Genomic DNA, 23,101 nt, shown 5'->3' with positions numbered 1-23,101 from the left:
AGCGGGAACCGGCAGTGAGCGGCGATTGGCGGGCTCCGGCGGAAGCGAGCGGCTCGGCGCTGGAGGGAGGGAGAGGGGGCAAGATGGCGGCGGTGGTGGAAGTGGAGGTTGGGGGGCCCCTGGACCGCGACGTGGAGGAGGTGAGGGCGGGGCTTGCTGCCCCACGGCGGCGGTGGGAGGGGCCTGTGGGGGGGGGAGGGGTGCGGGGCGGAGGTTGGGGGGCTCTGGAGGGGGAGGGGCAGCATCCTAACCGCCGGTAGCATTATTACTATTATTACTGTTGCCACATCATTAACAGCACCATTGTCATTTTTCTTTTTTTTTATATATAAATATTTATTGAGGTTTTTTAATAAGAAAATACAGTAATAATGAACATTATTGCTTTGTTTTTACAAAGTTTCATAATATTCTTGAACTTCCTCACGCCTCCCGCTCCCATATGCATTTTTAATAATTTTTGTCAAGCAAATTATCATCTTATTTCAAAATTTATGATCACATGCTTAAATATCAATTCTTAATCTATTTTAATGATGGCCAATTATTTGTAACCAAGCATCCTTCTTAACATTCCACTAAATCACAATGTTTCTGCAGGTAGGTCTGAAATTTCTTCCAATCTTCTTCAATCCTTTCTTCTCCCAGGTCTCGGATTCTGCCCGTCATCTCCGCCAGTTGCATATAGTCCATCAGTTGCATCTGCCATTCTTCCAGTGTGGGTAGATCTTGAGTTTTCCAGTTCTTAGCAAGTAGTATCCTTGCTGCTGTTGTTGCATACATGAAAAATGTTCTATCTTTCTTTAACACCTTCTGGCCGACAATGCCCAGAAGAAAGGCCTCTGGTTTCTTGGTAAAGGTATACTTTACCAACACATTTTTCTTAATTAAATGTAATCTCGGGGAACCTCAGCCTTTGCCACTTAATGCTCGGTTTAACCTCCACTCGCTTCTTAGGTTAAACTCTTATTTTATTTTATCAATGGTAGCACCTTATCCCTTTTGGTTTCTCCATTGCATTTCCTTCCCCTGACAGACAAAACCCTCTCTCCTTCCTCAGAGGCATCTGCGCATCCCCCTCGCCCCCCCCACCCCAGCTCCATTCCCCCCCCCGGGCCGATCTCAATTTGCCCTCACCACAACCCTGCCAGGTAGGCTGGGCTGCGGTCGCCCAGGGAGCGCCGTGGCTGCCGCCCAAGTCTGGACCCCAAGCCTTCTCTCTCTCTCCCCCTGTCCCTCCTCTCAGAGCAAAGAATCATAGAGTCAGAATGGGACCCCCACGGGTCATCTAGTCCAACCCGCTGCAAGGCAGGAATCTCAGCAAAAGCATCCAACCTCTGCTTCCACCACCTTCTGAGGGAGTCCATTCCGCTGCTGAACGGCTCTTACCATCGGAAAATTAGGCAGAATCTCCTTTCTTGCAACTTGAAGCCATTGCTTTCAGTCCTAGCCTCCGAAACAGCAGAAAACAAGCTTGTTCCCTCCTCAAGCACATACTGTGTTTTTATATGTGCCGGAAGCCCCCCCCCCCCAGAGGGGCTGGGGCAACCCAGTCAGATGGGTGGGGTACAAATAAATTATTATAGCCATGTGACAGCCCTTGAGATATTTGAAGATGGCTTTTCTATCTCCTCTCAGTCTTATCTTTTACAGGCTAAACATGCCCAGCTTTTTCAACTGTTCCTCATCAGGGTTGGTTTCCAGACCCTTGTTCCTGTTGGTCACTCTCCTATGCACAGAATATCCTTGGTCACTCTCCTGTCAATATCCTTCTTAAAGCAGAGTGCCCAGAACAGGACACAGAGCTCCAGGTGTGCTATGAAATTAGCTGTGATTCCTTCATTGCTGGGGGTTGAGCTACTAGGATCCTCTGTGTCCCTTCCAACTCTATAATTCTGTTGTTTTAAATCCAGTGTCACATTCCTTTCCCAATAACCCAGAGTAATCACACCTTTTTGCTGCTGCTGCTGCTACAGTTGCAGTTGCACATATAGTGTGATTGCCAATGAGTGGGGCTTGAATATACAGCTTAAGCAAAGAAGCTGGTCCCTGCCCCAAGGAACATTTGTTGTTGTTTAGTCATTTAGTCATGTCCAACTCTTTGTGACCCCAGGGACCAGAGCACGCCAGGCACTCCTGTCTTCCACTACCTCCCGCAGTTTGGTCAAACTCATGCTGGTAGCTTCGAGAACACTGTCCCACCATCTCGTCCTCTGCCGTCCCCTTCTCCTTGTGCCCTCCATCTTTCCCAACATCAGGGTCTTTTCCAGGGAGTCTTCTCTTCTCATGAGGTGGCCAAAGTACTGGAGCCTCAGCTTCAGGATCTGTCCTTCCAGTGAGCACTGAGGGCTGATTTCCTTCAGAATGGATACGTTTGATCTTCTTGCAGTCCATGGGACTCTCAAGAGTCTCCTCCAGCACCATAATTCAAAAGCATCCATTCTTCGGCAATCAGCCTTCTTTATGGTCCAGCTCTCATTTCCATCCAAGGAACATACAGTGTTAAAAATGTTACAGAGGCAGGGGAAGAGTAACCAGGCCCTGGTAGCTAGATCAGATCAAAGGGCGTCCATCTAGGCCATCATCAATTGTATTATTATTATTATTATTATTATTATTATTATTATTATTATTATTTGTATACTGCCCTGTACCTGTAGGTCTTTGGGCAGTTCACAACATAAAATCACAATAGAAAAGAAACAAAATCTCTCTCCCCACAATGGGAAGCCCAGAGGCAGGACATGAAGGCAGAAGCACTTTCCTCTACTTGGATACCCTGGTGGCTGGTATTCAGAAAGACACCAAACCTATAGTGGAGCCAGCCCAGTAGGGCAAATGGGGCATTGCCCCACCAAGCTCAGTCTGCCCTCCGCCATTCTTCACGTGGCTTCTTACAACAGTCCAACAGGTGGCCCCGCTTGGCAGCTTCCTCCTCCTCTACCTCAGTGTCGCCCTGGATGAACTCAGCAGGATGGAGACAAAACTAGAAGCCGTTGGCATAGGCTTGCCTACTGCTTGCCTCCCTGCCTTCCACCTCACCAGGCCCAGTGGGCACCAGCCATCACTGGCTGCTTCTCATATCGGAAATATTTTTAAATATAATTTGTATGCCGTGTAACTGCAGTAGTCTACGCAGCTTACAAAGATGCAATACAAAATAAAAACAAGTTAAAACTATAAAATCAAGCTTCTGTTAAAATGCCTACTGATATTTTTTTAAAACCCCCACTTTATTTATTTGAATATTTATGAAGTGCACTGTATTTTAAATGAAAACCATTTTTAAAAGTCAGACATATCAGTAAAACCTGGTTGCCATCCTGGCTGGTTGCTGTTGATAGCCTTATTGTTCAGTTCAGTTCTGTGTACCTAGGATTGTTTTCCAAGAGACATAAGATTGAGAGCGTGGCAGAGATTGCATGTGTTCATTTAAAAACTTTTAGTTCCTGACTTGTGTGTCTAAGATAAGGTGGAGAGATGGATGGCTCCCAGTCACACCAGTGTGTAATTAGACAAAGGAAGCTGCTGGTTTCTTGAGCAGTCTAGGATGTGGTAGTTGAGGAAAAGCTTCCATGGATTCTCCTTTTTTAGAAACAAGAAGTTAGTTACATAATTTCTGCAATATTAAGAAATCCTATATTTCAGAATAAGTGAATATGCAATCCTTCTCCTGTTAATACTTGGATATTCCAGTAATTTGGGGGCTAATAGGAAGACAGAAGTCAGCAAACTTCAATAAGAGGAGCTGGGGTTAGACTGGGAAGGAAGGAGAGTCACACAGTGCTTTTCTCCTCATTTCTGCCTGCAGATGGAGCTGCTGATTGATAATAATTCTGCTGTACTTTTCCTACACAAGGAACATTGGTGCATGAGGATCCATGGCAGTGCTTGCATGGCGAGCCCTGGGCATGTGGGCAGGACCTGTGTGCGACTGCCTCCAATGTTGGCACTATGGGGCACCTACAGCAATGCGGGGGAAGCCCATGTCAATGTGTCCCTCTGAGCAAGAAACCGTGTTTACTTGAGGAGGTTGCTGGCAGTCACTTCCGGCACCTTCAAAGATAACTGCAGACACCTCAGAGCTTCTCATTTGACATTAAGAGATCTGGTGAGCAGGTGTATTGCTGGGCTTCTTCCCCTCTTGCATGGAGAAAGGTTGTTTTCCTGCCCTTCTCGTTGGCTGGGCAGAGAGACTCCTGCTGCAGGATCAGCCTTCTTCGTTAGCTGAGTTGGTGAGAGAGTTGGCCCACTTTCCCCCCGGTGTGGCAATAAACAGCAAGATCTGCTCTGCCTGCCGCCTCGGGTTGCAAGCAGCTGCTTAAGTCGTGATTACTCTTGCCTGCTCTTTCCTCCTTGCTTGTCCTTTTGCCCTCTGTAAGGTAAGCCCCGGCACAGGCTACCTGTTGCCACGTACAGCCAGGGTGGGGCTGATGCTCGGTCTGTTTTTTGTTATTCACATCCCTGCGATCCACCAGCTGCATCTTAAATTTACGGTGCGAGAGGGGGCCTTAGTGGTCTCTTGACCTTTAAGGAGCATGACTCAGTGTGTGTCTGGTGATCCTAAATATGCACACGCTTGCTAGCTGGAGGAGTCCTCAGAGGCCAGCACTTGTTGCAAGAATCCGGAAGTTGGCCCTGGTCCACCGGCAGATTGAAATTCTACCTCTTGCCTTAAAATATTTTGCTGTGCCAAGGTGGACTAAAGCAGGGCTCCTAAAGACCGTACACGTTTCTCATGACCAAAAGGCCCTTGTTGTAAAATTCTGAGCCTTTTTGATTCTCGTGGTTTTAAAGGGAGATGGCTCAATTTTTCAAGAGTGCAGAGAAAAATCGGAAACAAGGAGAAACCACAACGGTGTCTCATCTGTAAAATCTGCTGGTATTTTAGGAGCTAATATGTGACTGTGCATAGTAGCTGGGTGGATGCATTTTGCTTCAGGTTCTTGATCTTTTCAGATTATCACTTAGTCTAAACCAGTGTTTCCCAACCTTGGGCCTCCAGATGTTTTTGGCCTACAACTCCCATCATCCCTAGCTAGCAAGACCAGTGGTCAGGGATTATGGGAATTGTAGTTCAAAAACAGCTGGAGGCACAAGGTTGGGAAACACTGGTCTAAACCTTATTGCTTGCTTACACAGGAGTAAGGTCCTCTGAACTCAATCTGAGACGGCATATATAAGATTTCACTGTTAAAGATGTTTATTCTCCCCCCCCCCCCCCGCCGCCGCCACAACCTTTGGGAAATCCTTGAAGTTGTGTTTTTTTAAATAGTATAATCTTTCCAGATAATCTTCTGGCCATCATTCAACCTCATTTTAAATTATTGAGCTCCAGACAGGCAGCTCCTTTCTGCAAAAGAGACAGCTGCCTCCCTTCAGTATTGCAAAGAAACTTAGGAGGCGATGAGCTACACACAGGAGCCCCATCAGACTCTCACACCACCCCAGAGTCAAAATTAGATTGTAATCTCTTTGGGGATAGGGACCTGCCATTTTGGTTATGTTACTCTGTAAAAAGTGCAGCGGGGCATAGATGGTGCCGGCAAAATTCCAATCGAACCCCAAGGAAGCGGGTGTGTGTGTTTGGCACTTCTCTAAGAATCTTCCCTAGCCTCTCCTAGAAGGTGACCTAACAATACAGGTGGAATCTGTTGGGCTGCAAAGGTTCTGTATGTTTCTCAGCGAAGTGGGGGGGGGGGGGTTGGAAGGCCGATTGGCATTTCACAGAGGCCGAGTTTGCGGAAGGGAGTCGAAGGTCAGCCATGCTTGTCTGCTTTGAAGAGTTGAGATGGCTGTCCTAAAGGTGAGTGGCGTGGTTGATGGCAAGTCTCTCTATAGCTATGCCTGTCTTGCACTAAAGCAGAGAAGCCATGGCGACAGCAAGTAGATTCTTCAAGATGCCACAAGTGCTTTGTGCTGCAGCAACACAGCTACCCCTGGGTAACTTGAGGGAGACTTCCAGATAGGGGTTGAATGATCTCGGTGCCTGGATCCCTCGGAAAACGCAGTGGAAAAATCAGGTTACGCATGTGTATTCCTGTGGCATTTACCAGCGTGTGACAATGAGGTCTCGAGCTCCCTGGGATTCCATGCTGGCAAAGGAGTACATGGAATCTGCCCAGAATGGAGGGAATAATTGAATATTGTTGGTGCAGCACTAAATCCCTTTTGGGATCCTGGCATTCCTGCATGAAGCGCTGCTTAACACTTGGCTGGGGCAACTCAGTCAGATGGGCGGGGTACAAATAATAATAAATTATTATTATTATTATTATTATTGTTGCTGCTGTTACTGCTTAAGGGTTCTGGAGACGCAGGTGGCACTGTGGTCTAAACCACCAAGCCTAGGACTTGCCAATCAGAAGGTCAGTGGTTCAAATCCCCGTGACGGAGTGAGCTCCTCTTGCTCGGTCCCTGCTCCTGCCAACCTAGCAGTTCGAAAGCACATCAAAGTGCAAGTAGATAAATAGGTACCACTCCAGCGGGAAGGTTAGCAGTGTTTCCGTGCGCTGCTCTGGTTCACCAGAAGCGGCTTAGTCATGCTGGCCACAAGACCCGGAAGCTGTATGCCCGGCTCCCTCGGCCAATAAAGTGAGATGAACACTGCAACCCCCAGAGTCGTCCACGACTGGACCTAATGGTCAGGGGTCCCTTTACCTTTACCTTTAATGGCTTAATTTTGAAATGAAATCTCATTTCAATTAGATGTGGTTCATTTTTATGTATGGCAGGGATAACCAATGTCATACCTTGCAGACGTCTTGGAGTCCAACCCCCATTAGCCCCTCTTGTGCCCATGCTGATGTGAACTGATGGGAGCTGTGGTCCAACCCCTCTGGAGGGCGCCAGGTTGGGCAAGGCTGCTCATGGGATGGCTCGGTGCAGGGTGCAGTAGTAACCGGCATGCGAAATGAGAGAATGTCATGTTTTTATTCCAGGGTCTTAAGTTCACACTTTTAATTTAAGAAAAGTATTTTGAAAGAAAACCACTTGGCGCTCGTGGAGCACCTCAAGCCTCCATCAAACTTCGCTTTGCATTCCAGAGAGATCCGGGGCCAAATCAGTTCTGCCTCCTTGCCGACTCTAAAGTGCGTTTGGTGGGAGGGCTTGACTTCTGTCCACCAAAGAGCTGGAAGCAGGAGAGTGTTGGGGAAGGAGTGGGCTTAGCTCCCCTCCTCTGGACATGCCTTTTGATGTATGTATGCCCCTCCCTCTCCCTGGTTTGTAGCCAAAGGTCTGTTAAATATAGGCATGCACAGACACACCTTGGGCTGCCCCTTGAACCCTGCCCCGTGGCACGTGGAGGAACCCAGGAGCAGTTTTTGTGCTTGGTTCTTGCTCAAGCTAGAGATTGCTGCCTGCTCTCTCTCTCTCTCACTCTCTCTCCCAGGCTTATGCTGTAACTGCTTGTTCTTGTCTCTCACAGGTTGATTTATCGCATTTGGCTCCCGAGGAGAGATGGAGGTGAGTGAAGAGCCTGCCTGCCTGCTTGCCTGCCTGCCTGCAAGGTTCATGGACTTGTCAGATGACACCTGTTTTCTCCTCTATTGGGTCCTTAAAGACCAAGTTGCCTGCCTGGTGCAGATTTCTTCATGGCTGGTGCACAAAGCACTTGTGGAAACGTAAAATTACGCAGTTTGCATGTGCCCCTCGAAAGAATTTCCTGTCTCCTCCCTCTTCTCCGTTTTATAACAGTCTTTGCAGAAGAGCTGAACTGCCGCTTTATTTTGTGGTCATTTAAAACTTGACAGATCCCGTGTTAAGAGGGTATCTGGCAGAGCAGCAGGTCTGGACCTCAAACAGTTGATACATTTGGGTGGGGGCTCCTTTAAAAGGGTCTTACTCCCCTCCCTTGTTTTGACTGAGGGAGGCTGCCCTAGTTCAGCTTAGCTACAGATGCCCCCGGCGCTTCAGCCCACCATTGGGCTGTGCCACCTCACCTCCTGTGCCAAACGGCGCCCAGCTTTGCAGCCTAGACAAATAGTGCCAACCAGCCTTTTTCCATTGCTTTTTTCCAGTACAGTGGTACCTCAGGTTAAGAACTTAATTCGTTCTTAACCTGAAACTGTTCTTAACCCGAAGCACCACCTTAGCTAATGGGGCCTCCCGCTGCTGCTGCAGCGCCGCTGCACAATTTGTGTTCTCACCCTGAAGTAAAGTTCTTAACCTGAGGTACTATTTCTGGGTTAGCGGAGTATGTAAGCTGAAGCGTCTGTGACCTGAAGCGTGTGGAACCCGAGGTACCACTGTACAGTGTTATGCATCTGCTACTTATTCTGTGTAATTTTTATTCACTTTGTAGCTCCTTTCCATCCTTGCTTGAGTTCAAGGTGCCAAAAGGTCATATTGGTCTGGCATTTCGCTTCCTACAGGGGCCAATTCAGGAACCTTCCTCCATTTTAAGAACCTTGACCTAGTGCAAAAAAAGAAACAAAAAAATATTCAGCTCTCTGCCTTGCTTGGATTTAACTCGTGCAGTTTCAGTAAGCCTCCCTCCAACCGCCTATGGTTGAAACCGCAAGAAGTTAAATGTGTGCAATCGTACTGTACCAAACTCCATGTTTCCTGTGGCCCACGACCCACCCACCCACACACTTCCATGTCTTCTTGCAGAGTCCAGTTTACCATGCAGGTGTGTTGCTGCCAAGCACCCTCTGTGCTTACTTGAGATGCAAGAGCGTGAGTGTGTGAGAGACTGACTTGCTCTGCTCTCGTTCCAGGGTCGAACACGCTCGGATGCATGCCAAGCACCGCGGCCACGAGGCCATGCACGCCGAGATGGTCCTGATCCTGATCGCCACCCTGGTGGTGGCTCAGCTCCTCCTGGTGCAGTGGAAGCAGAGGCACCCCCGCTCCTATAACGTAAGCTGCCCCCTCCCCAGGGTAGATGTTGTCGAGACCCCTCCGCCATCCTCACAGGGGGGCCACCTATGGAAGCCCCACCTGAAAGGGGATGAGGCTGCATTGTGTAGAGGGAGCTGGATGAGGAGGGGCTGGGCTTTGTGGCTGGGACTCTGCTCTCTTTGGGCAGAAGCCCCACCCATATGGTATCCCACTGGGCAAGCAGCAAAAAACCCCAATGAAAACAGTACACTAGAAAATGTGACTCAACCCAGCTTGCATTCTATGTTTGGCAGTGGTATAGTTCGCTCCGTCTTCCATCCTGGAGATATTTGAAGATGGGTATCTTATCTCCGGGGATGCGGGTGGCGCTGTGGTCTAAACCACAGAGCCTAGGGCTTGCCGATCAGAAGGTCGGTGGTTCAAATCCCCGCGACGGGGTGAGCTCCCATTGTTCGGTCCCAGCTCCTGCCCACCTAGCAGTTCGAAAGCACATCAAGTGCAAGTAGATAAATAGCAGGAAGGTAAATGGTGTTTCCATGCGCTGCTCTGGTTCACCAGAAGCGGCTTAGTCATGCTGGCCACATGACCCAGAAGCTGTCTGTGGACAAACGCCGGCTCCCTCGGCCTATAGAGTGAGATGAGCGCGCAACCCCAGAGTCGTCCACGACTGGACCTTATGGTCAGGGGTACCTTTACCTTTACCTTTAACATATCTCCTCTCAGTCTCCTCTTTTCTAGGTTAAGCATCCCCAACTCCCTCAATCGTTCCTCCTAAGGCTTGGATTCCAGACCCTGGATCATCTTGGTCGCCATCCTCTGCACTCGCTCCAGTTTGTCGACATCCTCCTTAAATTGCGTTGCCCAGAACTCTTTCCTTCTCTTCCCTTTCTGCAGATGGTGACCCTCTTCCAGATGTGGGTCGTCCCCCTCTACTTCACAGTGAAGCTGCACTGGTGGCGGTTCCTGGTGATCTGGGTCTTCTTCTCGGTCGTCACAGCTTTCGTCACGTTCAGAGCAACACGCAAACCTCTCGTCCAGACGACTCCCAGGTGAGCAGAAACCTCTTGGCTCTTAAAGAACACAAGAGCCAATGACACACCAGGCCCAGCTTCCCCTTCTCTCAGTGCTCAACCAGACGCCCAAAAGGGAAACCTGCAAACAAGTTTTGAGCACTAGAGCAACTCTCTCGCCTCCTGTGGTTTCCAGCAATTCAGAAGCATTGCTGCTCCCAGCTGTGGAGGCAGAACAGAGCCATCCTGGCCAGGAATCATCAATAGTCCTCTCCTCTGTGAATTTGTCCTATCCTCTTTCAAAGCCATCCAAATTGGGGGCCATCCCTGCCTCCTGCCAGAAGGAGTTCTATAGTTTAACTCTGTGCTCCATGAAGGACTTTCTTTTCTCTGCCCTGAATCTGTGTTCCCGCTTCTCTCTTTTGCACGTAGGTTGGTGTACAAGTGGTTTCTCCTAATATACAAGATCAGCTACGCCACGGGAATTGTGGGCTACATGGCTGTGATGTTCACGCTCTTTGGGCTTAACCTGTTATTCAGGTGAGAGAACCCCTCTGTTGTTGGCATTGCAAGAGATACAGCTTTTAAGTCTCCCACTGGCTGCCAAAACTGCCCTCTTCATAGATGTGCCCTTGCCTTATTACATGGCGTATCAGAAGAATTATTTGGGGAAGTGGGACGGGCAGTTGAATGGGCACAAATCTGGCAGCGCAGAGCAAGACACAAGGGGTGCAGGGCTGTGAGATGTCCAGCACTTGTAACCACTGCATCCCGCTGGCTCTGCTCTACCCCTGTGAAATGCTTAGAAATCAGAAAAGGAGACATTTTCCCAGCGTCGTCCTGTGATCTGAGAAGCATGCCCCAGGAATAGGGACCAAGGATCCCGGGGAGAGGAATGTGACTTGGAAGGCTGCGCTTTAGCGATATTATTCATGCTGCCTCAGAGCACCTTTTATTGTCCAAATAAGCAGCCAAGGCAGCCCTAAATTAAGCAGGTGTAGTGCAGTTGCAGCAAAAGATGTTCAGCCTCAAGGGGGTGATCCCACACTCTCCCTCCAGCCCCCTCCTTCTGCTTCACTGTGGAATTGGGGAGTCTGGATGCTGAGCGTGACCCAGAAGAGAGACAAACCCCGGGCAAAACTACGGCCGCCCTGCGGACCCTTGGTGCCCTCACAGTCTGTCTCATGAACGTGGTCAGCGCATGACCTGTCCCCGAAAGAGACCCAAATCATCCGGCGTTGGGGGCCGAGTGGCAAAGAGGGATGGAGAGGAACATAGGAAGCAGCAGCAGCAGCCAGGAGGGGGCGACGTGCAGCTCCTCCCCGTTTAAATACTGGAAGGCTTGCTCCATGTTTACTTCCTGACTTCTAGGAATCCCACTCTCCTGGGAGACGCAAACCCCTTTCTCAGTAAAAAGGAAGAAATGCTAGCTGATGTGTTCAGGGCACCAGTTCCGTGCCAGATCCCTGATCCTGCATTAGCGCTGAGAAATGCTGGGTGTGCAGAAGACATCGGGCCTCATTCAGAGAGTGCAGCACGGGGCAAAGCGAGGAATCGGGGACCCAGGAGGAGGCCAAACCCCTCAGGCACCTGCAGGGCCTGGTTTGCCTGAGCATGCAGCTAGGAAGTCCCCCAGGCTCCCATCGGCCCCATCCATTGGCCCTGCTCGCCAGGGAGAGGGGGGGCTGTAGACCCAGAAAATCTGGGGGAACTACAGTTCCCAAGGGGCTGATCCACAGATACGCTGGGAGTTTGTTCATTTTGAAGTCTAGCCACTGTGCTGACCCTGAGCATCTTTTCCTGAAGGGCGACATTTTCCTGAGGCAGGCTCCCTCTGCCCTGTAAGAGGTGAAATTAAGCGGGCGCGAGAGAACCTGCAGCGTGGCTTCTGCGTGGGGTGTTCAGTAAAGGCCCTAGCTGTCTGTCAGTGTGGGACTTACAAAAGGCTTTTCCCTTCGATAGAATCAAGCCAGAAGATGGAATGGACTTTGGGATTTCTCTCCTCTTCTATGGCCTCTATTACGGAGTACTGGAGCGAGACTTTGCCGAAATGTGTGCTGACTACATGGCCTCCACTATAGGGGTAAGATTCATGCAGGGCAAGCTGCTTTTTAAAGAAAAGGGTGAACGTAACCTTGGGAAACAAAATAACAAACATAAGTTTAGGAAAGCCAAGCAACGCTGTCCCATCTGACACAGGGGGAGGCGAAACTTTGAAAAACCAACAAACAATCAGTGTTGATGAATTCTAGGTTTTATACACTGGTGCAGATAAAAGAGCGCTGTAAATTGTCAGCGTTGGCATTTGTGACGGATGCCCTTTGAGTTTCTGCATCTTCAGATCCCTTTTTCATCTCCTCTGATATGGCCAAGTCCCAAACATTAGCATACCCCAAACAGATATTTAGGTTTTGTAATACTTTTCCCCTTTCAAGCAATGGATAATGGCAGCATCCAGTCAGTCCTTTGGCCGAATGTCCACGTTCAGATCCTTAAAAACGGGCTGCAGAGATAGTTGTGGAGCTCCCTTGATAGGGTCCCAAGTAATTTTAGAAATTTATTGATGTGCTTCAGTCCAAAAGTTACAAACAAAGGGGGGTGGTTGCTTATAATCCGATCTTGTCGGTCACCAAGGGCTCAGCCACACTTTCACTTGGCCTGTATTTTGGTTGTATTGTGTTCCAATTAATTCCCACCCCTCCAGGTTTGAGAGCTTTTCTGGTCATTCTGCAAAAATCCAATCTCACCCTCTGAACCAGAGATTTTGCTCAATCAAGTTTCAGTTCAGTGGGAAAGATGGGATTTTTGCAAGGCACAGAACAAGAACGGAAGAGGGAGCTAAGAGGTGTGATGATGGTGCCTGGCAGTGTTCCTGCCCCAACTGCCTTGGGGCTGCTCTTCCTGGGCAGCATCCTGCTTCTGGGAGCAGCTGAGGGCTGCTCTGCCCTGAGCTTGGGTGGCGGCTGAATTCTGGGTGTCAAAGCCGCCTTTCACTTGGGTGTTCACCTAAACCAAGCGCCAGGTATTAGACTAGTATTTTACACTGGGGGGGGGAGGCTTTCCCCTGGGCAAGGAGGGTTTTAATGCCACAGCTGATCTCAGTACCAGGAGGATGAGCTGGCAGGTCATACTGTGATCGCAGCAAAAGAGGGGGCTCTCTCTCTCTACCTCCGTGACAAACTTCAGCCACCAGTCGGTGCCAGAGAGCTTCTTTGAGAAGCACTCTTCATAATAGCCTCAGGACGCAAAGTGCACCCACATGGGGCAAACTGTGCCCTCGGTTTCTAGAGAGAGGCATTCAGAGATGTGTTCATGACAGCCACGCTTGACACATTCAAGGGTGATCAGATTTGTAGCCCCGAACCATCTGGAGCAGGGGTCCTCAAACTATGGCCTGTGGGCCAGATCCGGCCTGCCTAGCAGATCGCTCCTGACCCCACCCCCACCCCCACCAGCAAGGCCCAAGGCTCAGAAGTGGCTGGGCAAGAAGAGTCCTGAGGTAAAAGCGTGCATGTGTAACAAAGCCTTGGAAATGCGGTAGCTACCGTCACCACCAGCTGCTTGGTAATGGCACGCTGCCCCTTTAAGTCGGCGGAGGGCGGGACGGTGGCAAAGGAACCCCTTCCACGCCAGCCCTTCCCCATCTCCCTTCCCCTCAGGCCGGCTCCATGCCCACCAGAGCAGTGCCTCGCTGGCTGGTTGCCTCCTTATCGCGCTCGCGGGTCTCATGCGGCGGCCTTGGCAACCTTAAAAGTTTGGGAAGCACCAAAAACACAGGCAAGATATGCAAATAGAATTAGCAAGAAGAGACGTCTGAATCACAACAGTACAAGGGAATCTCCATGTAAATAGTGGCGGGTTAACCTTTCAAATAGAGCTCTCCACCCACACTTCCCCAAGTTTGAAAATAGACTTCCATGCAGAGAAAGTCATATGCATGAGGAACAGCAACATCAAAAATAACCCAGAAGAAATGAAGTATAAATGTGACTCACAGCACCTACATCAAACTAGAAACAGAGTACCAAGTTTTAACCTCCTTAAGACATACGTAGTAGTAATAATTTATTATATGTGCAGTGTGCATAGGAATTCGTTCATAATTTTTTTTGAAACTATAGTCCGGCCCCCAACAGTGTCTGAGGGACAGTGAACTGGCCCCCTGTTTAAAAAGTGTGAGGACCCCTGGTCTGGAGCGAGGAAGCCAGGCTGGAGGAAGTCTCATGTCAACCTCTCTCATTTCATTTATTACACTTCTTAGTCCCTTGTGACCCAAAAGTCCATTAAGAAAGATACACAATACAGAATGTCATGGTGGTTGGAGAGGGAATCATATAATACATGAATGTTTCATATAGCAAACTGTTGGGAGAGGAAACATACCAACTGTATAAATAGTAGTGAGCAACATTAGCAACACAGCGGTACCTTGGTTGTCAAACCTAATCTGTTCTGGTAGTCCATTCGACTCCCAGAACCGTTCAGAAACCAAGGCGCTGCTTCCGATTGGCTGCAGGAGCTTCCTGCACTCAAGGGGAAGTCGCGCCAGACATTCAGCTTCCGAAAAACTTTCAAAAACCGGAACACTTACTTCCAAGTTTGTGGCATTCAGGAGCTGATTTGCTCAGGAGCCAAGCCATTTGACAACCAAGGTACCACTATGCTAAAATAATAAACACAGCAATCAAAGGGTGACAAAGTATCACCCCCTGACCCTTTTGCAGCCAGCCTCAGCTCCCTGGATGAGGTCTTGCTTCTCGGATGGGGGGGTCCTCTCATGGCTAAGGTTTTGTGTGCGGTTGCCACCCGGCTGCGGTTACTCTGCGCTCTTGCCGCAGCCTTCATCACCGTAGTTCATTCCTGAGCCGCTTTTCCACAGTTGTAGCCCTGCTCAAGGCAGCTTGCAAGACAAGAAGTTCACGTAATAATGAAAACGTAACAAAAGTAGTCCTAAGCAGCAAATATATACATTTGAAGGCACATGGAACAGAATTAAGCAATCCCCAGGAAAGATCTAAAATTAAAGAAACGGGAAATTTTTGACAGTAACAGTGAAAGTTAAATCATGACCCAAACTAAACCCCCTAAAGTGAGTCTGCAGATCCTGAGAAGCAGGTCTTGAAGGACTCGCATCCAAGGTGGTCTCTGGGGCTAGTTTGCTGGTATTCCCCCCAGGAGGGAGCCTGAGTTGAGATGCCTCCACTCACCCGGGTCCTCTGTGTCTTCCTCCCGGCCTCTCGGCGCCTGCGGAGCAGTTCTACAGCGCGTCAGGGATGCCCACCAAGCACCTCTCGGACAGTGTCTGTGCCGTCTGCGGCCAGCAGATCTTTGTGGACGTCAACGAAGAAGGGATCATCGAGAACACGTACAGGCTGTCCTGCAATCACGTGTATCCTTTGGCGGGGGTGCTGTCTGTAATTCTGGCATCGCGAGGGGGGGGTGGACCAGGGGGTTCTTGGGGGCTCCTTCCAACCCGACAATTCTGTGATTCCATGGCCTCTGAATACAGTGGGCTGTCCATCATTGGAGGTTTCTATGCAGAGGTTGGCTGGCCACCTCTCAAGGATGGTGTAGTTGAGATTCCTGCATTGCGGGCTGGGTTGGACTGGATGAGCCTTGGGGGTCCCTTTCCAACTCTATACAGTTCTACAATTCTAAGTGCTGACGTTCTCATTCTTCAGAGGGCCAAGCCCGGTTGCCCTTCTCCCGGAAGCCGTGACTTTGCAGGGGTGCCGTCATCCCCATGTGTGTTCGCCCACACCGCAGCCAGGGGAAGCGTTGAGGCCCTGACTAAATTCACGACTGCTTCCCCGGCCCAGTTTCTGTGACGCTGCCTCCCTGCGGCTGGGAAGTGGTTTGTGGCTTCCTCCATGTGCGCCGGGGGAGCAAGACTCCTTGCGGCTTGTGCTGAAATGTCATGACTTGTGCCCGCAAACATTTCGTACCTCTGCACTCTTTCGTAGGGAAGCTTGAGCAGAAAGCGAGCAAAGAGCGAGGGAGAAAATCCTTTGCTGCATAGCAGCCTTTCCCAGCATGGTACCCGCTGGCTGTTTCAGACTACGACTCCCAGCAGCCCCAGGCAGCACAGTTGTTAGAGCACGAGACTCTTAATCCTAAGGTTGTGGGTTCGAGCTCCACATTGCGTGAAAGAGTCCTGCGTTCCAGGGGGTGGGGCTAGAAGACCTTCGGGGTTCCCTTCCGACTCCACATTTCCATGATTCTAGGGATCCTGAGCGCAGCCTTTGAGCTTTGTGACGGGAGTCCTGGTTAGTGACGCAGCAGAGCCCTTGCAGCTCCCTAGTGTGTGGCTGTGGTTGGAGAAAGAGGAACCAGGAGTGACACATGAAGGCAGAGGCGGGGAACTGGCAAGCGTCCGTCACAAGCACTGGGGGATCCTCGTGTGTTTGTTTTTCTTCCCTGTTACTATGACAGTTCGGTGTCCGGTCATGGCCGGAATCCATGTACATGCGTATGTTTCCCCACATGACTTTCGCAGGCTTCTGTTTCAAAGGCAGGAGGGCGCCCAATTAGCCAATGGCTGTCTTGGGCTTGGATTCAGTTTCATTTATTGCTTCGCTATTCCACTTTCCATTTGAATGTATCCGCGTACAGGCAATGAATCACAAAGACAGCATCACAAGTATGGTCACATATTATATACATGGAACCATTCTTCTTCTTCTCTGGCGATCCCTCGTAGCCAAGTAAGATTGTCTTACATGAACATGGTTTTATCAATGAGTCCGTAAGGGACTGTGGAGGCCAATTCTGGACCCACACGTCCTTCCACAGTGGGGACATAGGTTTCCGGGCGGGAGTTGATCACGGCATGGATTTGCCAAGCGTGCCTTCCTCTTAGCACATTTCTCCCTTGCGTCCTGAGTTCGAGTGTCTTCAAAGCCTATGGCGCCTTCGCTAAAGGCTGTTCTCCAATTGGAGCCCTCTGCCTAACCACAGGAGCTCCGCCAGGTCCTTTGGAACCATAGAACTGGACTCAGAAGCGGCCCAGAAAGTCATCTAGTCTAACCCATCTGCAGCCAGGGCAAGTCGGAGGCAGCAGGTGCTTCTGATGGACATTTTGGGGGGGGGCGTGGGGCTCTCTGTCCCTCCTCTCCCCCATTTCACAGGGTGAAGCCTGAACCCCACCCCACCCCTGTAGGCAGCCAGCAGCAGACCAACATGCCGTTGCCTTTTCTGCGCTTGGCTCCCTCGGCCAGATCTCTCTGCTGCCTCCCGGAGTCCGTGTGTGCGTGGATGTGCCTGGTTTCTCTCTCTCTCCTCCCCCCGCTGCCCTTAACTCGCTGCCCCTCCCAGCTTCCACGAGTTCTGCATCCGCGGCTGGTGCATCGTTGGGAAGAAGCAGACCTGCCCCTACTGCAAAGAGAAGGTGGACCTGAAGAGGATGTTCAGCAACCCGTATCCTTCAAGGAAGGGGGTCTGCAGGAGAGGGGAGGGTGGCTGGGGAAGCTCAGAAGTGTCTGCAGCCAGAACAGGCACGCCAAGCAGCTCCTTTGACCGAAAAACAGCAGCCCATGGCTGGGCGCAGGCTGGAGAGGAGCAGCTTCTTCTGCCCAGTCCCTCAGAGGTTGCAGCCATGGCAGGGCACTGGTACCTTGGCTCTCAAACTTAATCCGTCCCAGAAGTCCGTTCCAAAAGCAAGGCATGCTTTCCCAGAGAAAGTACAGTGGTACCTCGGGTTACAGACAATTCAGGTTACAGATGCTTCAGGTTACAGACTCCGCTAATCCAGAAATAGTACCTCGGGTTAAGAACTTTGCTTTAGGATGAGAACAGAAATTGTGCAGCGGCAGTGGGAGGCCCCATTAGCTAAAGTGGTACCTCAGGTTAAGAACTGTTTCAGGTTAAGAACAGACCTCCAGAACTAATTAAGTTCTTAACCTGAGGTACCACTGTAATGCAAAATGGATTAATCTGTTCTAAGCTTTTAAAAACAACCCCTAAAACAGCAACTTAACATGGGTTTTACTATCTAACGAGACCATTGATCCATAAAATGAAAGCAATAATCAACGGGCTGCAGTCACACAGTCATTCAATCAGTAGCAGAACTGGGTTCCACACAGTCGCAAAAACAAAAACGCAAAATAGTGAAAACAGGCAGACCTCAGCGTAACACTCAAAACGGAGCACGTTTGGCTTCCGAAAAAAGCTCGCAAACCGGGACACTTACTTCCAGGTTTGCCGTGTTTAGGTTCCAAGTTGTTTGAATAGCAAGGCGTTTGAGGACCAAGGTACCACTGTAGTGCCTGAAATGATACATGGTCTGGCAAAGGGACAGGCAGAGAAAAGCTTCCTTTCCTCTGTCATCACCCCGGATCTCGCAGGCATCCAGCAGAGATAAAAAGAAAGGACACACAGTTAACCTATGGAACTCCCTCCCACATGAGGCTAGATGGCTTTAAAGGAGGACTGGGCGGATTCATGGAGGAGAGGAAGGGATTAGCCCTGGGCTTAATGTCAGAAGAGCCTGCTGGATCAGACCAATGGCTGATCTGGTCCTGCATCCTCTTCTCCCAGTGGCCAGCCTGTGGGAAACCATCACGCAGGAACCGGCCACAAGAGCCCTCTCCTCTCCTGTGGTTTCCAGCAACTGGTGTTCAGAAGCACGGAGGCAAAGCTAGCAGCCATCAACAGCCCTCCATGAATTTGTCTAATCCTCTAGGTTGGCTGCCACCACTTTCCTGCAGCAGAGAGTTCCACAGTTTTAACTCCCGTATTTTTCACACCATAAGACACACCTAGTTTTTAGAGGGGGAATGCAAGGGGAATTTTTTTTTAAATGGGAGTGCTGAGCAGAGCCTGTATGCATCCCAGGCTCTGCTCAGCGTTCCCTTTCAGGAGCCGCGTGGAGCGTGTGTGCGGTGCTTGCAGACTTCCCTCGGGGGGAAAGCCTCCAAGCGGCTCGTGAAAGGGAGGGCGGCTCTTGGGGGCTTTTCCGGGAAGGTGGGGCTGCCCTCTGTCCCTTCCCCCACCTCCCGCAAAAGCCAGCAAGAGCCGTGCGCTCTTTAAAGGGTGTGTGGCTCTTGGGGGCTTTTCCTGCCTGCCTGCCTCCCGCCTGCATTCGCTCCGTAAGATGCACACACATTTCCCCTTACTTTTTAGGAGGGAAAAAGTGTGTGGAGCGAAAAATACGGTATGTTCCCCTGGAAGAACCTTCTCCCTGCAGCTGCCAAAGCTTCGGACCTGCAGGGGTCTGAAACTCATTACTCGTTAATTTGGGCAATTCTAAGTGGGAGGAGCAGGTATCCCACCGGCTTTGGCCCCCCCTGGTTTTTGCACCTTGAGTTTCCTTTTAACTCTTTCCGCCGCAGCTGGGAACGGCCGCACGTCATGTACGGGCAGCTCCTCGACTGGCTCCGCTACCTGGTGGCCTGGCAGCCGGTCATCATCGGACTGGTCCAAGGGATCAACTACATCCTGGGCTTGGAGTAACCCCGCTCTCCCTCCCCCCGCCGGCTCCCTCCTCCCACCTCCGTCCAGGTCGCGCCTGGGGAGCTGCGGCCACCGAGCTGCGTGTGGCGGAGGGCGGCACTGAGAACACCCAAAGGAGGAGATGCGTTTTGAATCACTGACCTCTCAGGATCACGGCCTCTTGCTCAGCAGCTGCTGCGACAGCTGGAATTTGGGGGGGGGTGGAAAGGACTTTGCACAAAAGGGGGTGTCGCCGCTGCTTGGGTTGGGAGGGAGAGGAATCTTTTTTTAAGGAAAAAAAAGAGAGAAAAGAAAAGAATTATTTTAATGTGCATATTTAAAACCTTTTTATTGCTGATGCGAAAGGAAACAGAACCTTGGGGGGCGCCCTCCCCTGCCGTCCCAACTCGCTCGTCCTTAGTTATTATGGTTGCTGTAGAGCAAAAGAAATAAGCAGAGAGGATTTGTGCAGCAGCACTGTCAGCCCCAGACCTTCTGCCCTTGCTGGCCAGCCCTGCCCCGTCCCTTGTAGGGGAGCAGGATTCACACTGGGGTCCCCTCCTAGCCAGCACAGCAGTTCTGAGAAGCAAGACTTGGCTGTGGGATGCAGCTGGGCTGCCCAAATGAGGCCTGGGAGGGCAATGTCTCTGCCTGCCACCCCATCACAATCCTGATACAGGAGAGGGGCTGGCAAGGTGAGACCAGCTGCCCAGGAATGGCCTGGAGAGGAGGGGGGGAAGCAGCAATAATGTGCATTTTGTTGGAGGGAGAGGACCCTCTTTGAGTGTTCCAGCTCAGAGCAGCCTTTTCGCAACTTTCTTCACATATCTTGCCTTGCTGAAAGTAGTAACCACCCCCTGGCTTGCCTTAGGTTTATAAACCTGGGCTGGTTCAGAAAAATCTCGTCTCTCTTTCTCTCTCTGTATTTTTGCACTATTTTTCCTCTTACAACATCCCTGTTGGTAGCCGGGCATTTTTTTTGTACAGTGAGTTCTTTTTCTACGAGAGCATGTCTCGCTGGTCTCTTGTTAGAAGAGGCAGGGCCCGCCAGCTCTCGACAAACAGGAGCTGCGAATCGGGGCCTGCCATGCCGACTCTTCCCTTCTCCCCGAAAAGGACAAGCCGGCCGCCTTGGATCCCGCGGGACGATTTCTGCCTGCAACCTCTGTTTGGACATAACTGCAGGAACGCATGCGGGTGTTTCTCCCGAAAGCACGTTGATGACGAACTACAGAGAAGAGGGAGCTCTTGGCGGAGGGAAACCCTTTCCGAACTCCCACTCCTCGCCCAAGCAGCCCCACGGAAAGTGTGGGCCTGTGTGTGCAATAGGGTGCTGCTCAGCAGGGAATTGGCAAGCAAGGGTGCCCCAACCCTGAGCCAGTGAGAGAGGCTGTGTCTGTCCTGCTGCTCGGCTGCTGCCCACACCACCTTTGGGTGACCAGAACCGGCTTCTCCAGAATATTGGGAGCACCGTGATGGGAAACAGGCCGGGCTGGACCCTCCTGGGGCGAGATGGGCAATCGCCCCTTGGCCTCCAAGCCTTCCTTGTGCAGCCTGGCGTCACCCCATGAAGCCAAAACTCCCAGGGGAGAGGGATGGCACCGTCCGTCTGATTCCAGTGCAGTTGGGGCGACTCGGACGTAGGAAGTCTGCGGGAAATGGCACCACCATTGGAATCGCTCAGCCTCCCTTTGCCCCTGGGACTCTCCTGATGTTTTGGACCACAAATCCCATCAGCCCCGGGATTTGCAAGGCCTCTGGATAGGGAAAGCTGTGGGCAACGCCGCTTGCGGCTAGGCCAGTTGGGTATATTGTGGATGGATGAGAGAGAGGGGTCTCTCGAGCCTTGCATTTTGCCCCCTGCCCTGTGGCAACTGCTGAATTGCTCTCCAGAGCTGCAGCTGAGGGTTGCCGCCATCTCTGACTTGTTCCTGGATTTTTGATCAAAAGTAAGATCTTCATGTGAACATCCTGTTTTGCACTGTTTTGATGCTGGGAGTCCCAAGGCAGGTGCATGTGTGAAAGAGGGTGAAAAGGCCCCAGTGCATTGGGAGGAATCTTTCCTGGGGCGAGAGGGAGGTGTCTCCAAGGGGTGAAATAACCCTTCCTAGGCAACTGGACCCACCCGCCCCACTTTTCCTGGGGGCACCTTCCTGGTTCTGCGCTAAGCGTCAAGTGGGATGTCGGACGAGGGAAGTTCCGAGGGTGGCAGATATAACGTTCTGCACGTTGCAAGAATTTCCTCGCCCCAGTGCGTGCCAGTATTTGGGGGTTCTGTTGGGCAGCCAGTGGGGCAGAGGGTCAAAATGTGTCGCCGGATCCCTTGTGGGGTGATCTCGCTATCCAAAAAGGTATGGTGCAATTTGGGGAGAGTCAAGTGATGTAAGGGTGCAGAGGCTTCAAGGGGGCTGAGCCACACTCTGCACCCGTTTGCCACCCCCCAATAATGCACACTGAGGAGGTCTGGTTTGACTGTGTCTGCACTGTGTAATCCACAAACCAGACATTTGCAATCTGATATCTCTTCTGCGAAAAGATCTTTTGAAAGGCATAGCGTGGCTTAATTCTTTTTCTCCCCTAAACGAATGTGTAATAAATTCTGCCGAACTGCGTGCTCCTTGTATTTCCAAGAAGTTCCTTGTTTGGCTGGGAGGGCCTTGCGCGTCAGACGAGGTTTGGAAGGCATTTTGAATGGATTTCTTTTCCTATTTAACCAAGGAGAGCATCATTTCCTCTCTTAGTGGTATTATATAATGAGCGTCCCTTGTAGCCAAAGCAACACCATCCACATTCAAGAGGAAGGCCCTTGCAGTCCCCAGGGAGGAACTTTGCAGAAGAGGGGGGGAGGCAGGCATTTTGAAGAAATAGCTAAAAGTGGTGATAGGCACACTATGCATTGAAAGCAGGATCACACCACTTTAAGCAACTCCAGGAAGCTTGGGAACTGTAGCTCTGCAAAGGGGACAGGACCTCCGAAAAGTCTCAGCGCCCTTAGAAAACAAGAGTTCCCAGGGTTCTTTGGGAGAAACCCTGGATGCCTGAAAGTGGCGTTATAGTGCTTTCAATGCACAGTGCGGGTGTCTCCTGGCTGTTGAGAGGGAACTGAATGGAGTATCGTACAGCTGAACATCAGGGGAGAGGCCATGGCTGGCTGGAGCAGTGAACAGGAGCCCTGTGCTGCAACATTTTATTGCAGGTCCTACTTGCCCTTTTCAAAAGCAAAGCTTTATTTATGCTCCCCACCCAAATGCACTTGAGCAGTTTATGGTTGTTTCAGCTCCCATCCCAATGGTGTCTGAGCTGTCTAGGAATGGTTTGCCTGAACCATGCGCTGGAGCAGTTTGGGTCAGGGGAGAGAAAGACGGAAGGGTTCCTGTTTCTTTTCTCAAACGGTACTCTGTACATGAAAACACGTCAGGGTTCCTTGAAAGGAAAATAAAGCAAAATAATTCTGATTACTTGCTGTGACTCAGACTTTTGACAGTAATTTACACTGTGCTGACTTTGCAGGGGGGAAACATGTCCATTTTGACTCGGTTAACAGAGCAGCACTCTGGGCTGTAGTAAATTTCCATCATCATTGGAACGTGGTGCTTAACACATCTCAGAAGCAGGAATAAAAGGGCAGGTCCCTGCCTTCACAGAGCATACAGGAATCTAAATTTTTATTGCAAGGAGGAAGAAGAGAGAAGCAGGGGTGGTTTTGACCCTATCCTCCTGCTGTAGAAGAATTGGGGGTTGGCTTCCGCTGCCCAACACCCCAAGGGATTCTGCACCCCCTAAGTCCATGATCTGTCAGAGAAGAATGGATG

At 50.7% G+C, this 23,101-nt stretch overlaps 1 protein-coding gene and 1 long non-coding RNA gene across 3 annotated transcripts; one reads left to right on the top strand and one right to left on the bottom strand.

The window, feature by feature from the left end:
- Window positions 1-60: 60 nt before the first annotated feature.
- On the top strand, window positions 61-22,745 carry RNF121 (ring finger protein 121). 2 transcript variants are annotated; one of them, XM_081909254.1, is made up of 9 exons: window positions 61-140; window positions 7,430-7,467; window positions 8,724-8,865; window positions 9,742-9,896; window positions 10,290-10,397; window positions 11,820-11,940; window positions 15,113-15,246; window positions 17,172-17,273; window positions 19,190-22,745. In XM_081909254.1, the coding sequence occupies exons 1-9, from the start codon at window positions 84-86 to the stop codon at window positions 19,308-19,310; spliced, it is 978 nt and encodes a 325-aa protein (XP_081765380.1). In that variant the 5' UTR covers window positions 61-83; the 3' UTR covers window positions 19,311-22,745. The 2 variants fall into 2 exon arrangements, with proteins under 2 accessions (XP_081765380.1, XP_081765381.1); XM_081909255.1 differs by lacking the exon at window positions 61-140 and adding an exon at window positions 5,662-5,806.
- Window positions 13,684-15,180, bottom strand: LOC309368902. The gene is made up of 2 exons (XR_014167958.1): window positions 15,065-15,180; window positions 13,684-14,871 (listed from the first exon to the last, which is right to left on the bottom strand). It is a non-coding gene; the product is annotated as an uncharacterized lncRNA (long non-coding RNA).
- Window positions 22,746-23,101: the final 356 nt, after the last annotated feature.

Source organism: Podarcis melisellensis, assembly GCF_964234715.1.
Source record: "Podarcis melisellensis genome assembly, chromosome: 4".
Taxonomy (NCBI): Eukaryota; Metazoa; Chordata; class Lepidosauria; order Squamata; family Lacertidae; genus Podarcis; species Podarcis melisellensis.
This window is presented reverse-complemented; position numbering and strand designations above follow the sequence as displayed.